The 16134-nt window shown below is 35.8% G+C and overlaps 2 protein-coding genes and 1 pseudogene across 2 annotated transcripts in view; 2 read left to right on the forward strand and 1 right to left on the reverse strand.

The window, feature by feature from the left end:
* The window catches only part of LOC110452638 (actin, plasmodial isoform-like), a 16536-nt gene extending 7196 nt beyond the window's left edge, over nucleotides 1–9340 (forward strand). Inside the window, exons 7-10 of the mRNA XM_021501271.1 lie at nucleotides 7336–7557; nucleotides 7716–7898; nucleotides 8015–8134; nucleotides 8887–9340. Coding sequence (XP_021356946.1) covers nucleotides 7336–7557; nucleotides 7716–7898; nucleotides 8015–8134; nucleotides 8887–9092 — 731 coding nt within the window. The 3' untranslated portion in view covers nucleotides 9093–9340. The remainder of the gene's footprint in view (nucleotides 1–7335; nucleotides 7558–7715; nucleotides 7899–8014; nucleotides 8135–8886) is intronic.
* Nucleotides 4723–6965, forward strand: LOC110452637 (actin-1-like). Its single transcript, XM_021501270.1, has 4 exons — nucleotides 4723–4807; nucleotides 5257–5385; nucleotides 6062–6211; nucleotides 6608–6965. Exons 3-4 carry the CDS (start codon nucleotides 6080–6082, stop codon nucleotides 6869–6871), a joined length of 396 nt encoding a protein of 131 aa, XP_021356945.1. The 5' UTR covers nucleotides 4723–4807; nucleotides 5257–5385; nucleotides 6062–6079; the 3' UTR covers nucleotides 6872–6965.
* Nucleotides 9341–10170: 830 nt separating the features above from the next.
* LOC110452634 lies at nucleotides 10171–12909 on the reverse strand (annotated as a pseudogene).
* Nucleotides 12910–16134: the final 3225 nt, after the last annotated feature.

Below are 16134 nucleotides of genomic sequence, written 5' to 3' on the forward strand. Positions count from 1 at the left end.
ACCACTCAAAGCATCAACAAAATAGAATTATACCACTCAAAGCATCAACAAAATATAATTATAACACTCAAAGCATCAACAAAATAAAATTAAACCACTCAAAGCATCAACAAAATATAATTATACCACTCAAAGCATCAACAAAATATAATTATAACACTCAAAGCATCAACAAAATAAAATTAAACCACTCAAATCGCTATTAAGTTTAACAAAATAAAAAATTGAATAACTGCGTTGTTTACATTAGTAATATACAACTAAAGCCACCACATTAAAATTATACCACTGAAGTTAAAATACGAAAACCGATATTGAAACACTCAACTAATTATGTCTGCTATAGAACTGAATCTGAATCAATATGTCAATCAGATAAAACAATTATTTTGATTATTTAAACTGAAAAGCTCATTTATTGCAAATTCTAGACTTGAACCTTTTCCATTGCAGCGTTATCATTTACGTTTCAACGCTGAAACTAAAATTGTGTTAATGAGTGATTGTCAGTTCCGCTAGTGTCATTGCACACTGTATATGTGAGTTGATGTAAATCATTTATTTGACGATAGCAAATAATAACAAAATGAATAGACAGTTTGAAAAACTGTTTTAGAAATGTCATTAGGCGCAAAATTGATGTCTTCGTTAGGATATACAACTATTACAAAGCGACATTTTCTATATATTTTTAGATTAAGGACCTAATCTTTTTTTAGATACTAAAATGGTGTATGCGTTGCTATGAAGCGGTGTCGTTGTGTATAAGTGCGCGTGTAGTAAATAAACAACAACACCAGAGAGAACAATACATTTACTTATAAGAGAAGCGACAAGATGTAGCGATAATATCGGGCCCAGCAGTGACATATGTAACAGGAAAGCATCCGACAGAAGAACTCCTAAACCGTGTTAAACTTCTAACATTGCTTATCTCGCCGTGTTAAACCTCCAACATCGCTTATCTCGCCGTGTTAAACCTCTAACATGGCTTATCTCACCGTGTAAACCTCTGACATTGCTTATCTCGCCGTGTAAACCTCTAACCTTGCTTATCACGCCGTGTTAAACCTCCAACATTGCTTATCTTGCCGTGTTAAACCTCTAACATTGCTTATCTTGCCGTGTTAAACCTCTAACATGGCTTATCTCACCGTGTAAACCTCTAACATTGCTTATCTCGCCGTGTAAACCCCTAACATTGCTTATGTCGCCGTGTAAACCTCTAACATTGCTTATGTCGCCGTGTAAACCTCTAACATTGCTTATCTCGTCGTATTTAACCTTTAACATTGCTTATCTTGCCGTGTTAAACCTCTAACATTGCTTATCTTGCCGTGTTAAACCTCTAACATGGCTTATCTCTCCGTGTAAACCTCTAACATTGCTTATCTCGCCGTGTAAACCCCTAACATTGCTTATCTCGCCGTGTAAACCCCTAACATTGCTTATGTCGCCGTGTAAACCTCTAACATTGCTTATCTCTCCGTGTAAACCTCTAACATTGCTTATCTCGTCGTATTTAACCTTTAACATTGCTAATCTTGCCAGTTAAATCTCTAACACTGCTTATATCGCCGTATTAAACCTCTAACATGACTTATCTCACCGTGTAAACCTCTGACATTGCTTATCTCGCCGTGTAAACCTCTAACCTTGCTTATCACGCCGTGTTAAACCTCCAACATTGCTTATCTTGCCGTGTTAAACCTCTAACACTGCTTATATCGCCGTATTAAACCTCTAACATTACTTATCTCGCCGTGTAAACCTCTAACATTGCTTATCTCGCCGTGTAAACCTCTAACATTGCTTATATCGCCGTGTAAACCTTTAACATTGCTTATCTCGCCGTGTTAAACCTCTAACATTGCCTGAGAACAGGCATTAGGTTAGAAACTTATGCTAAATGTGTATCATAGCTACCGACACACTTTCCGGAATTGTTAATGAAATGAGTTGATATAGGTACCAACAAAAGTCGAAAAGAATAGATAGTATATAGGCTGCATAGCACCTATATGACTTTTTCAATAGACCAACACAACTCTCGTTTGTAGCCAGTATCAACCTCTGTTATCATTTTATTATTATTTTATTAACATCTCTGCTATACCTTTAGTGTTTATATGTATAGTTAAATTAGTTTTTAATAGCTTTCATTTCGTTTGGGTTGGCATTTTTTTTCGGGACTTGCTTTAAACCACGCAAACATATAACTCCAAATAAAGCTACACTGCAACAAATCATCAGATCCCCTTTGGAATGAACTGATTTGTAGCATTTGTTGTATTACTCGAACGAAAACTAGACATAGAAAACAATACCCTCATGGATACCTTCACTATTTACAGACAAAGCATGTTTGAATAGAAAGCTAGATTTTTCATCACATGAAGAAAGAAGTTTTCGTTATTTTACTTGAACGATAATTAACTCGATTGTGTCTACACAACAGGGAGGACGTTGTACATTTTGCATAAATTTCTTTACTTCCACGATAGAATTTCGCATTACTTAAAAAACTATTAATCCAAATGAATCTTTATAATCTTAAATCAAATTCTTTTGTTTAAGAGAAAGTTACAAAAATCCTGTATAAAATCGTATTCAATGATTTATCAGATCAAAAATAAGCTACCCATAATGTCTTTTAATAGATCCTGGGCCACAGTCAGTATATGTGTCGGGGGCAGATACAGGAATTTATTTAGGGTGTTGCCCAACTTAAAAAATACACTTTATATATTTAAGCCACAAGTTTTGGCGCTTAGGAATAATCAATAGCATTGCCATGTCTAATGTAATTTTGTAGCTCAGCACCGTCCTCGTGTTAAGGTTTTAAAGACATTGTCGAATAACAAGAACGATATATTGATAACATAACATGAGTTTAAGCATAGTGCTTAACAGGCCATGGTTAATTGATTATTGATGTTTGTTTATTATGTATAGATATGAATGCATGCACTTTTGATACAACGTCTTACTTTTTACAGTGTTTGATTAACTTGTTGACAACAAACGGTTACTCAGATTGTTTGTGTGTTTCTTCTTTAAAGTGATAATATATCAGTATATTAGATAACATAAGTGAAATATATCACGTGATCATTTCCCTGAACAACTAGGTAAACTGTATCAGCATTGTAGATAGGTTCTGCCATTATTCACTGACCTATCTTCCCCTTTAACTTTTCAGACTTTCTCTGTCATCCCTTATGGCAGGATTTCTCTATAACCCTCTAGGGTCGGACAGATAGTAGGTGAAAAGAACGAGTATGAGAACGTCAAAGGAACATTGAAATAAAAGACAATTTAGAAATACTGCTACACAGTGTGCCATTTCATACAATAAGTCTCCTGTATACATACTGCAAGTGTTTGTAGTTAAAAATTAGCTCATATTTTTAAAACAAAAAGTCAGGGAACAACAAAGCGTCGAAAAAATATATACAAACATGAGCAAAGGAAATTTACATCGAGACCTTTGAAAAAGTACAAGGCCAGGTGTTTCGGAAGGATAAGCGTGAGCCGGGGTAGTGACAGCAATGAAACCAGACAACTAATGAGTATAATCAAAACCAATAACATGCATATCGCACAAAGAAATGATGTATTTCTCAATGATGTCAAGATGGGGACTATGAAACTTTCCACAGTTTCATCAACCAGCAAATGTCCATCAGCAGTCGACATCTATCACGCAAATCATTATTAACGATAGCATGCTCTTGAATACCCAATCATCTGCAACGCGTGAACACATTAGGTTAGGGAAGCATGGATATTGCTAGCAATAAAAGTAAAGTTCACAATCAGAAAACGCAGATAGTCCTGCTTATTGTTTAGCTCAGTACTAAGCCGGCCCAGTTGCTCATGCTTTAGTAAAGATCGAAGAAAGCGGCTGAAGTAAAAGAAACCATATTTAGTGTCCTTGATTTCAAGTTCAGGAGGACATATACGATAGCTGTGGTGAATAGATATCTACAGACAGCGCATCGTCGATACATCTGAATGTGAAAAAGAAGGACTTGATGAGGTTTTACTACCAGTCCTGATAGGCTCATCAATAAATTCAGTCCCATAATTAAAACAAACAGTTGGTCAGAAGAGGGACACAGTTTTTTCCCGTAGGAATGCTTACATTGTACTGGAAACCACTGAACTAGGCAACGATATTGTCCATAAGAAACTCATTTATCATAACAATGTCATCCCCAGTATATTTGATTTTGGTTGTTGTTGTTGTGCTTTTCACATAATGTGCTCCAAAATAGTTCCTTTCTTGGAAAAGAGATACATCGTTAATAGAGAACGAAGGCGTTCCTACAGTTGGACTTCTGGAGTTAAGTGTTTCAATACGATTTTAACCATGCTTGAATGGTACCAAGAATTGTTGGCAGGGTTTGGACAAACGCTCGTAATACAAACTTAGTCTGGTCGTTACGTTTATGTCTCAATGTTGTTATTTCTATTTAACTGTAAGTGTTATATCGTCAGAATTATGATGTCGATTTACAATTTGGTAAGGTAAGGGGTGATCACGTGATCAATGGAGTAATCTCAACCTCAACAAAACATAGATTATTTCACATATTTACGCTATTTATCGGTCCGTGTAATACCCATGTTACAATTCCCATCATTATCGGGCTAGCCTGTGCAAGTTTAGGAGTGTCCATAATTTGAAACAGACTATAGTTTTCACGGCAACTCCCACAAAAACTGGATTCGTCGGTTTTACTTCCTTGGTTGTTGGTGGCCATGAGGAAGAACTGAGAGGAGCATGAACTGTGGTCATAAGGTAGAATGTCCTAGCTGATGTTACACGTGTTTACTGAGTGAATGTCAATGTAGACTGTATATCCAACAGGGTGAACCATACTTCCATAATGTTAAACCGTGACATATAAATCTAAATTTAGATGTTAACGAGAGCCGCTTAACTCAGGAATTAAATGTCTGGAATATACCTACCTGTGTGTAATTTCTATTTATAGAATTTCGCTGACATACTAGTTAGCAGGTTTAGTCAGATACATATGCATAGTTAATTCATCGATAATGCGTTCAGTATACTATACATTCTGTGTTAAATTGGTATATACTAGCAGGACAAAGTGATCTTACGTTACAGTGGTGTCTCGCTGTCTAGGCTCCTGTCCTGGTGTGTTCGTGGTAATTGCGAGTACGTTAAACTCTATACAAACAAACTAAGTGCTGTCTGACCTTGTATGGACCTTTCATTTACAGAATGTAGTGTGTCTGCAACAACGGATTCTAGAAAGAGAAAGAGACAGAAACAAACTGTACGATGTGAGGTAAAGCGACCTGGTTCAAATCTCAACAGAAGAGACAGCGACCGTATCGTAGGACAAGAGAGTCAGTATTTCTTCCTCTCCAATATCAGATCGCATAATTTGTAAATATTTAATTTATTGATCTTACTAATTCACAATTCATAAAAAACAAGTTCAATTTCAACGTCAACAAATATCACTGACCGTAAAAGAGTGTTACCACGTCCTCAGACTTGGACAACACTCTTAAGGCCTATATAATTAGTTAAACTTGGTGTCATAATGACACACGTTTTATATAGTTTTTACTTTTATAAATGACAAGGATATTAACTATGTCAATTATTTCAATAATCAAAAAAACCTTATTTAGACCATATGACAAAAATGTAGAAGTCGTGTGTATGATTAACTACATTAAAATTGCTTATTATCATATGAAAGTATTTAAGAAATCAACAACATATTTGTGTGTTTCATGGCTGAATTTTCAGGTACTTTCATTTGCATGTCATTATAAATGCTATATAGATTCTCTCTCTCTCTTTCTCTCTCTCTCTCTCTCTCTCTCTCTCTCTCTCTCTCTCTCTCTCTCTCTCTCTCTCTCTCTCTCTCTCTCTCTCTCTCTCTCTCTCTCTCTCTCTCTCTCTCTCTCTCTCTCTCTCTCTCTCTCTCTCTCTCTCTCTCTCTCTCTCNGTATTTGATATTTTACTTATACTAGAAGGCAGTAATAGTTCTTTTTTATTTAATTTTTGCAGGATTATTTACAGGGTACAATGACAACACCTGCAGACGAAATCCCAGCTGTTGTCATTGATAACGGAAGTGGGATGTGTAAAGCGGGATTCGCCGGAAACGATGCCCCACGCGCTGTGTTTCCACCGAGAGTGGGACGGCCGAAATGTGCAGTAAGTTTGATCGATTTATAACCATCCTGGCTGCCATTTCTCTTCCCAATCATATTCCGACTTTATGACGGCAGGAAAAACAACTATTTGCGGTGTTATTAAGTATTCCTTGGCAACATCGTTCCAGCTATGTGTACGCCTCTCAATATGATAATTGCGACTGAAGTTAATGTATCATTTTTTAAAATTCTTTTCGTCTGAATTCTTTAACAAAAATATTTAATTTTCTTGTTGTTGTTTTAATAAGTTTTACATTTTTTAAATTATTTTATTTCAAGTAAAGAGATATTTTGCGGATAATGTTATTAAAAAGCACATGTCTTCTTTACAATATCACATGACTTAAGTTTGCGCACTGAAAATGTTTGTACCTTTTCGTTCAATCTTTTTCGACAGCCTGAAATGGTTGGTATGAAATATAAAGATTGCTATGTGGGAGATGAGGCTCAGGTTAAACGTGGAATTCTGACCAAGGAGTTTCCGTTAATGAAACGTGGAATTATCACCAACTGGGACGATATGGAAAAGATCTGGCATCACATCTTCTTCAACGAGCTCCGTATGGCTCCCGAGGAGCATCCAGTCATATTGACAGAGGTACCACTTAATCCAAAGGCAAACAGAGAAAAAATGATACAGGTACCAAAAGCTCTGTTGTAATCAAATGCGTGAATAATAACAAAATAAAATAACGGTATGGAAAAACTTTACACGATTAATGTATATATAGTTTTGTGAGAGAGAGAGAGAGAGAGAGAGAGAGAGAGAGAGAGAGATAGAGAGAGAGAGAGAGAGAGAGAGAGATAGAGAGAGAGAGAGAGAGAGAGAGAGAGATAGAGAGAGAGAGAGAGAGAGAGAGAGATAGAGAGAGAGAGAGAGAGAGAGAGAGATAGAGAGAGAGAGAGAGAGAGAGAGAGATAGAGAGAGAGAGAGAGAGAGAGAGAGATAGAGAGAGAGAGAGAGAGAGAGAGAGAGTAAACAATTTGGTTCCAGAGATCTTGAGAGACACGTGTAGAAATGACTTCGTTAGTCGTCAGTTGTGTTTCTATGTAATGTATATATATGTATCAATGGATATGTTAATAATAATATTTAACAGATAATGTTCGAGAAATTTAACACGCCTGCCTTTTACATGGCGCTACCGGCTGTGCTGTCGCTGTACGCCTCCGGACGGACCACGGGGATCGTGTTTGATGCCGGGGATGGCGTGTCACACGTGGTACCTATATACGAGGGCTACTCCCTCCCTCACGCCATCAAACGTGTTAACCTGGCAGGTCGTGACCTCACAGCCTACCTCCAGAGGATTCTCAATGAAAGAGGATACAACCTCACAACCTCATGTAAGCCTTTTTGTAAAATTATGATTTGTCTCTTGTAAAATAAATATAATATCAGATTCAGCAATTTGCGTTACCGTTAGGCGAAGCAGCATATTTTTTCTTTTAATCCTTATACAAAACTTTTGGAATTAGTAAATTTCTGCGTATTACATCAATAGCTGAAATGGAGATTGTCCAGGATATGAAGGAGAAGATGGCCTATGTAGCTTTAGACTTTGAGAGTGAAATGATATCAGCATCTACCGTGGAAAAGCCGTACAAATTACCGGACGATGGAGTTGTCACCATTGGCAACGAAAGGTTTCGGTGTCCGGAAGTTTTCTTTCAACCATCGTGTTTAGGTTAGTAGAGACACTTTTGTGGCGTAAAATATTAATATTAGCATTATTTGTTTCTTTGATTCCGAATTCGTCAGTAAAATAAACAACTTTTATAAACATCACCATCTGTTTTACAGGAATTGAATCCAACGGAATTCACAAACTGCTACATAACTCAGCCATGACTTGTGATATCGACATCCGACGAGAACTCTTCAGCAATGTCGTCCTGTCCGGCGGAAGTACTATGTTTACAGGTACGGAAAAATATTTTGTGTCGATATGGTAGTTGATTCGATGGATATTCGAAATCCAAGGGTTTCATCTTCTTAACACCTATTGAATATGTGATTGTATCAACAAAATCAAAGGCTTGCAGTAAGCCATTTGATTTTTTTCATATATAAAGACCTGGGCCCGTATTCATGAAACCGTTCTCATGCTCAAGCATGGATTCTGTTCTCAAATCAACTTTCTTGTAACTCGCTTAAATCTTGTCAAACGATCAAAAAGTCAAATGTTAACATTGGAAACAGTTTTCGACTTTAAGTCTCTTCAATGTTTATCCAAATTTTTGAAAAAAAGAACATTTTTTAAGAATTTATAACGGAAAAAGAAATTAGGCTTGAGCACAAATTCCATACTTAAGCATGAGAACGGTTTCATGAATACGGACCCAGACAATTTGCTAGATTTATCTTTCGAATTAAAAGCCGTTCGATAGTACCGTTACGTTGCCGCACAGTTTCTTTCATCTTCATCAAGGACTTCCAAACCAGTCAATTGTATCATCCGCAATGTGGCGCATAAATAGCTTTCAATTTTGTCAAGACATATTCCGTAGTGGCAGATATAATGTGTAGATGCTGATGAAGGAATATTTAACACTACATAGACGTTAGTATGACATTTGCTATGTGTTGAGACAAGCAGTATTCACTATTACATTATTTTTTTCCTATGTTTTATAGACTTTTGTGAACTACAATATTTCTTTCTTATAATTTAGGTATGGCAGACCGATTAAGGAAAGAGTTGCATGGCATTGTACCTGACGTTATGAAAGTCAAGGTCATCGCACCACAGGATAGAATATATTCCGCGTGGATTGGTGGATCTATCCTGGGTTCCCTATCCACATTCCAACAAATGTTGATCTCAAAGCAGGAATATGGTGAATGTGGACCAGGAATTGTTCATAGGAAGTGTTTTTGAAAAGAAAATGTCAACATTCAAGAAGATGAGGATTTCAAAACAGGACTATGAAGAGTCCGGACCACGAATTGTTCACCAAAGGTGCTCCTATAGCTCATACTCCCATGCTCAATAGGATTGTTATTGACTTAGTGTTTGTTCAGGAGGAGACAGCTTTTTATCTCAAGGATAAATTGAAGAAAAAAACAGTTTCTTCCATATGTGAATAGACAGGAGTTTTTCACTATTTCTTATGGAAGCTTTATACCGTTTGATGTTTCGCTGAACATAATATACTCAAATACATGTACCTCATTTTACATATGCACTAATTAAATTAAAAATGTGTACATCTTTGCATTGGTCTCTTCTGCATAACCTCTGGCTGACAACTAGTATGGGCAGGTTTCGTTGTTACCTTAATAACGTCACTGGGGAAGATACTTTTCCATTGTTCAATATCAATATCACCGTTTTCATTTGATCATTAGTGTTCCTATTAGAACGTAACAAATCTTGTATTTGTTATCTAGATTTACATGGTGGACGATGTCGTCGATGTAGCAGAACTTCTGGATCACCTGGTCTACTTTGAAATATAATTAAGATACGTATTTAAGATATGAAACGCGATCTAAAACAAAGCTTTATCAGTGGCAGATAAAAGTTCATTGTCAACAAAAACACAAATAATATACAAAAAAATAAATATAAAATGGTGAAGAATCATTATCAAGAAATATCGAAAGATACATACATGTTAAAACACGATATGGGTAACAGATTTAATGAGAATGCTTGATACGCACAGTGGTATATACAAATATAATGTACATAGCACCATCAATATACCATATACCATACACACGTCTTATCGTCAAAAATGGAAATGCAAAAAGTATTATCAACATAATAAAATGGAAACGGAAAAATGATTATCTACATAAATACATTAAACATACAACTTAAATGTCAGTTAGTAAAAGAAGGATATTGATATGTTTATCGACATATTTACACAATACATATATGCTGTCAATAAAAAATAGAAATATAGTATGGTAATCTACATTAATAAAACAAACACATACATTCATCGTCAAAATTAATAAAACAAAATAATGATTACCTACGTACATACGCTATACCTATATGTCCATGTCCATAAATAATAGCAGAATATTAAAGTCGAATAATTAATACACCAGACACGCATGTAAATTACTGATAAGAAAAAGAAACGCAATGATGAGAACCACACGTATGTTGTTATAAAACAATAGAAACAACAATGTTTACCTACATGTTATATATAGTTGAAAATTTAACACATATAATGTCCAATGATCTCAGTGAAATAGATATTAAAATTTGATGAAACGCATGTCCATATAACAATGTTACTTTTATAACACAATACGTAAAAAATGTTTTTTCTAAGAACACTTCCGATGAACAATTCCTGGTCCACATTCGTCATATTCCTGTTTTGAAATACACATCTGTTGGAATGTGGATAGGGAACCCAGGATAGATCCACCAATCCACACGTAGTACTTCCTCTCTGGTGCGTCGATAACCCTGACTTTCATGCTACTTGGCACTATAGCATTCATTTCCTTCTTCAATCGGTCAGCAAATCCTATAAATAGAAGACAAATGTTCCTATTAGAATAGTTACTGAAGCCTTGCAATGGTCAAAGTTAATAAACCTATATCAGGTTTATTAAAAAATCAAATCATCGCGTCCTTAAGAAATACACTTACATGACGCCATCAAAAGTAGTGTTTAAGAAGCTTTGGTATTAGAAAATTATTAAGTGAGCACTCACCAGGAAACATTGTAGAACCACCCGATAGGACAACATTGCTGTACATGTCACGTCGAATGTCAATATCACACGACATCACAGAATTATGGAGAAGTTCATGAATTCCTGCTGATTCCATTCCTGAAAAAAAATCGTAATGTGAAAATCAATTAAAACAACACTGCTACTATTGGTTGTTGGCTTGTATATCCAAACACACGCTACACTTGTGTACATAATTATATACTCTATCATAATGTCGTTACTATTGTTAGCTCATAGCATATCAATTAATTGTAAAAGATTACTTATACTGAACCCTACATTTTGTTTTTGTTAAATTCTAATTTCTAGTACTGCAATTATAGACGATTGGGCTTTCTACAAAATACATATTGTTTTGTGTAGGTTTCGTTTTTTCTGAACACATGGGCTAGCAAGATTATGTATAGAATATATATGAATAGTAACATAAATGTACGCGCAACTACACAGAACAAAACATCATGTGAAATTGCGTATTTATTTACTAATAATTCATATTTATTCCCCATCTATCGACGTTTCAGTCAAAATAGAGGAGCATAAATATTTACCTATGAATGATGGTTGGAATAGGGTTTCTGGACACCGGAACCTTTCGTTTCCAAAAGTAACGAGCTGGCCATCTGGAAGTTCATAAGATCGCTCTATTGATTTTGATGATGATTCCATTTCAGTTTCGAAGTCTAGAGCAACGTAGGACATTTTCTCCTTCATGTCATGTACAACCTCTAATTCAGCTGAAAAATCATTGCATAAAATATAAACACGTCATTGTCAATGATATCAGCTTTCCTATGAATAATAAATAATTGACAATATATAAAAAAGAAAATAAGAAAAGTGAAAGATCAACCGCTGTAGATTTAATTAATTATAACATATAATGTAGTCAGAGTCAGTTATATTTTTTATAAAAACTTCGACCAACCTGAAGTTGTAAACAGTAGCCTCTCTCTTGGAGGATCCTCTGGAGGTAGGCTGTGAGGTCACGACCTGCCAGGTCCACACGTTTGATGGCGTGATAAAAAGAGTAGCCCTGGTAGATGGGTACTACTTGTAACACGCCATCCCCGGCTTCACACACGATCCCTGTGGTAGTTCCGGAAGGGTACTGGGAGAGCACAGCCTGTATCGCCACGAAGAAGGCAGGCGTGTTGAACGACTCGAACATAATCTACAAGATACAAAATAGTTGCTGGTCAGTAGCGTCACTTTCTACAAATAATGGCAACATGATGATGTTCTTATTTAAGAGACTGTTAAGTTTACTTTTACATTTTTAGAGAAATCAACCATGTACATGTAATTGTCAGAGATAAAGAACCTTAAACAAAACAAACGTTTCAAAGTTTACAAAAGTAGATAATGATCAAATAATTATTGGATGTAATAAATATGCCACATACCTGTGTCATTTTTTCTCGGTTGGCCTTAGGATTTAATGGCGCCTCTGTCAATATGGCCGGATGTTCCTCTGGAGCCACACGCAGCTCGTTGTAGGTGTGATGCCAGATCTTCTCCATGTCGTCCCAGTTGGTGACGATGCCGTGTTCTATAGGATACTTCAAGGTGAGTATTCCCCGTTTATTTTGTGCTTCGTCTCCAATGTAACAATATTTATCGCCCAATCCAGGCATGATCATCTGTGAGCAGTAAACGTGTAGTTTGGACTATGAAAGCACGGTCAGGGACCTAACTATCCAAGGTTATTTCATAATTTGCGAGAAATATATGAAAGTTTACTCAACAATAGTTACAAGTAAAGAGACAAACACACTTACATTATGATGTGGTCTTCTCGTAACGGTGGGGAAAACGGCACGCGGGACATTATCCAAAGCAAAACCGGCCTTACACATTCCATTTCCGTTGTCAATGACAACAGCTGGGGTTTCTTTCTCAAAAAGAGACATTTCCTTCTTTTTAGTCTCCTCTTGTATATGCTGCAGAGAAAAGGGTTAAACTGAAATTAACCTTAACTACACAGGTGCATATATTTATATGAATTAAAAATTTCCCTAGCTTCAAAAGTTATGGGAAACTTCTTAATTAGTCATTAAAACAAGAATTTATGACAAAAAAGATGTTACATTGTTATAGATATACTGAATAAAACAAGAATATATCACACAAAAAATATATATTAATGCGTCATATAATATACTGAATTAACATCGATTAAATAATAATAAATAAATCATTGACACATACCTTCTGATATATTATGATTGGAAGGCTCTTTGTCCTGCTGCTGTTGTCTGGTCTCTCGTGTGTCTGTATGTCGGCTATACACCCATGTCTTATAAAGGGTCTCTTCTTCTGTTTCTGTAAAATTGTCCATGTTAGGTATGGATTGTGGTTACAACTAATATTATCCACACAAAGATTCTAAAGCACGTGTTCCAATAATAGGAATAACTTCCTTCACAATGTTATTATATCTTCCCATATTATAAGGCATTCCTTACTCTACTCTACCATGTGGGTCAATTAATCCCGTTGTAGTAGACTCGGTGAAATTGAACCTGTATAGTCAGCACTATAGTCGATAATCTAAATATAGCTATTACTTTATATGCATGAACGATCTTTCTAAGTGTAGTACTAAAATCCGATTGCACATATACAGGTGGATATACACATATATACATAACTTCGGTTAGAAGTATACAACCATTACTTAAACCGCAAACCCAAGAATCGTAATACTGTGGAATGAACATATATATTCGGTATATATCCGTAGCATCATTGCTTTTCATATCTTATTAAAAAAATCTACTGAAAAAGGACAATGTTATTGAAGTGTCGATCCCTTTGTAGCATATTGGTAAAAGTTTCTCCAAGCTACGAGATGCTTTCCCTTTAATCAGCGAATGTCAAATACCAGCGTATAATTTAAGCAGTTTATTGTTAAAATTACTTATAATTGATGGATTTTAGCAATTTAAAATATTTTAAGAAGATAATCACGAAATTAAGGGTTTGAATTTTGAGAGATCTTTGCATTTATCTTAAAAAAACTTTGAGATGATAGATGCTACTCTGCATCTGCAGCTTCCAGATAACTTGACATTCACCTTCAGTATGACCACAATCACACGAAATACAAGGAAAGAAACACCTATTGTATAATGTGTCTGTTGATGCAGACAACCACACAAGGTCAACATTTTACAGCGCCATGTGGCCATTATCGTCTATAGGTTCACACCCTATGTCTACAGTATTATAATGGTCGTCTCATTTACAGGTTGACGGTAATTGATAACTTCGTTTTCTAAGCAAAATTGTCTTTTTCATTATGTCCTAAACCATTTGTAATGTACATGTTTCCTTTGTTTTTCAGACAACAGGATGGGTGTCATGGTGTCACTTGTCGTGGAAACCCTATCTTTCCAGAACTGGGGTGGGTGGGGTGTTGTGATGACTATCATAGAGACACATGCCATGGAACCGTTCCTTTTCCAGAACTTGGGGGGAGGTGGGNGGGGGGTATGATGATAATGGATGTCATTAAAACCCTTGTCGTGGAAGCTTTCCTTTCAGGTTCAGTGAAAGTTTAAGATGCATTACATTTGTATTGATGTCCCTAGGTTTCTGTTGGTGTCATTTTGTAGTATCCTCGATACTCCAGGGGTTATGTTCAAATACGTTCCTTGCATAGAGCGTAAGCGAGCGTTACCCCTGAAGTATCGAGAATGATTTTGTAGGAACTTTTGATTCCAACTGTGTCCTTATTTATGACGATATATTATTTTATGTTGTTGTTGTTGTTGTTGTTGTTCTGTAAAGGTATGTTTTTGTTGTTTCTTATATGATATACTGATGTGCTCGGAACTGTGTGTGTTATATCTAATGAAAAGATTTTTAACATAATTTCATTACAGTCATTTTCTGACTAAATAATAGAAATCAAACCAAAGGACAAAAGTAAAACATTTGTTAAGAAGTACACTCAACCAGCAGATAACATCCATTTTTTAGAACTAGACTCCATACATAAAATTGACTGTGATGTTTTTTCTTTGTCATATTAAGAGAAAGATAAAGCATACAACATACAAAGAGGAAATGGACACTCAAATGCAATTGGGAAAATACAACAGGAACCGAGGAGGCACCAAGCATGGAATGACACCATAAAACCCTCAACAGACACAGAAAAAGGACCAGAGACCAGATCGTGTCATGTTTACCTTGTACTACAACACCGATCATGAGGTCTTCTGTAAAATCCTGGAAAGAGTGTTAGTCACGAAATGTGTTTGATAACAATGACAGACATGCAGTACTTCAGGGGTAACGCTCACCTCCGCTCTCTGTGCAGAGAACGCAATTGAACATAACCCCTGAAATATCGAGGATACTACAAAATGACACCAACAGAAACCGATGGACATCAAAACATATGTAATGCATCATAAACTTACACTGAAAAGTAGGCTTTCACGACTTGTGTCTCAATGACACCTATTACCATCATACCCCTTCCCCCAGTTTGGAAAGGAGGGGTTTCAGGACATGTGTCTATAACACCAAACATAATCCACGGTCTACCGATATCCGTTTTTTTCATGTTTGCCATAGTTTCATTGATTTAGAGATCGAACTATGAATTGTCTCCTGTGAGTTAGTATTTTTGTACTCCTTCAAGGTCAATATCCGTATTTATTTTCATATTTTGCATTAATTTTATCGATTTTGAGTTCAAATCATTTTGTCGGAGAATAAATAATATTTGAATCCCTGGCACATGTCTGTCTTGATTTGGTCTTTCCTCTCTTTCTGATTTTGTCTTAAGATATATCTTTCTTGAGTTGGGATTTTGACCTTGCGAGTTAAAGGTTCGCTATTTATTTGCAATTTCTTTACTGTATTAACCATTAGTTACACTTTCAGTCAACATTTGTGCTATGAAAAAACATAGTCATACTGTATAACGATGATTGCACTTTGTTTGTTCTAACATCCACGCTATGAATAAAGGAGAAGGTAAAGACATAGATGGTTGATAAAAGTCGACACAAGAAACAGATGACGTAAATTGCTTACTAAGCTTATTCACCTCAACAAAAGTCCATAATTGACAAATATTTCCCACGAGTAAGCAGTATGATATGTCTCTCACGAAATAATACTTTGAAATGTATTTCGAGAAAGATAATAAGAAAACAATAATATGTAAAACGTATTTCAGATATGAC

The sequence above is a fragment of the Mizuhopecten yessoensis genome, unplaced genomic scaffold, assembly GCF_002113885.1.
Source record: "Mizuhopecten yessoensis strain PY_sf001 unplaced genomic scaffold, ASM211388v2 scaffold6779, whole genome shotgun sequence".
NCBI classification, from domain to species: domain Eukaryota; kingdom Metazoa; phylum Mollusca; class Bivalvia; order Pectinida; family Pectinidae; genus Mizuhopecten; species Mizuhopecten yessoensis.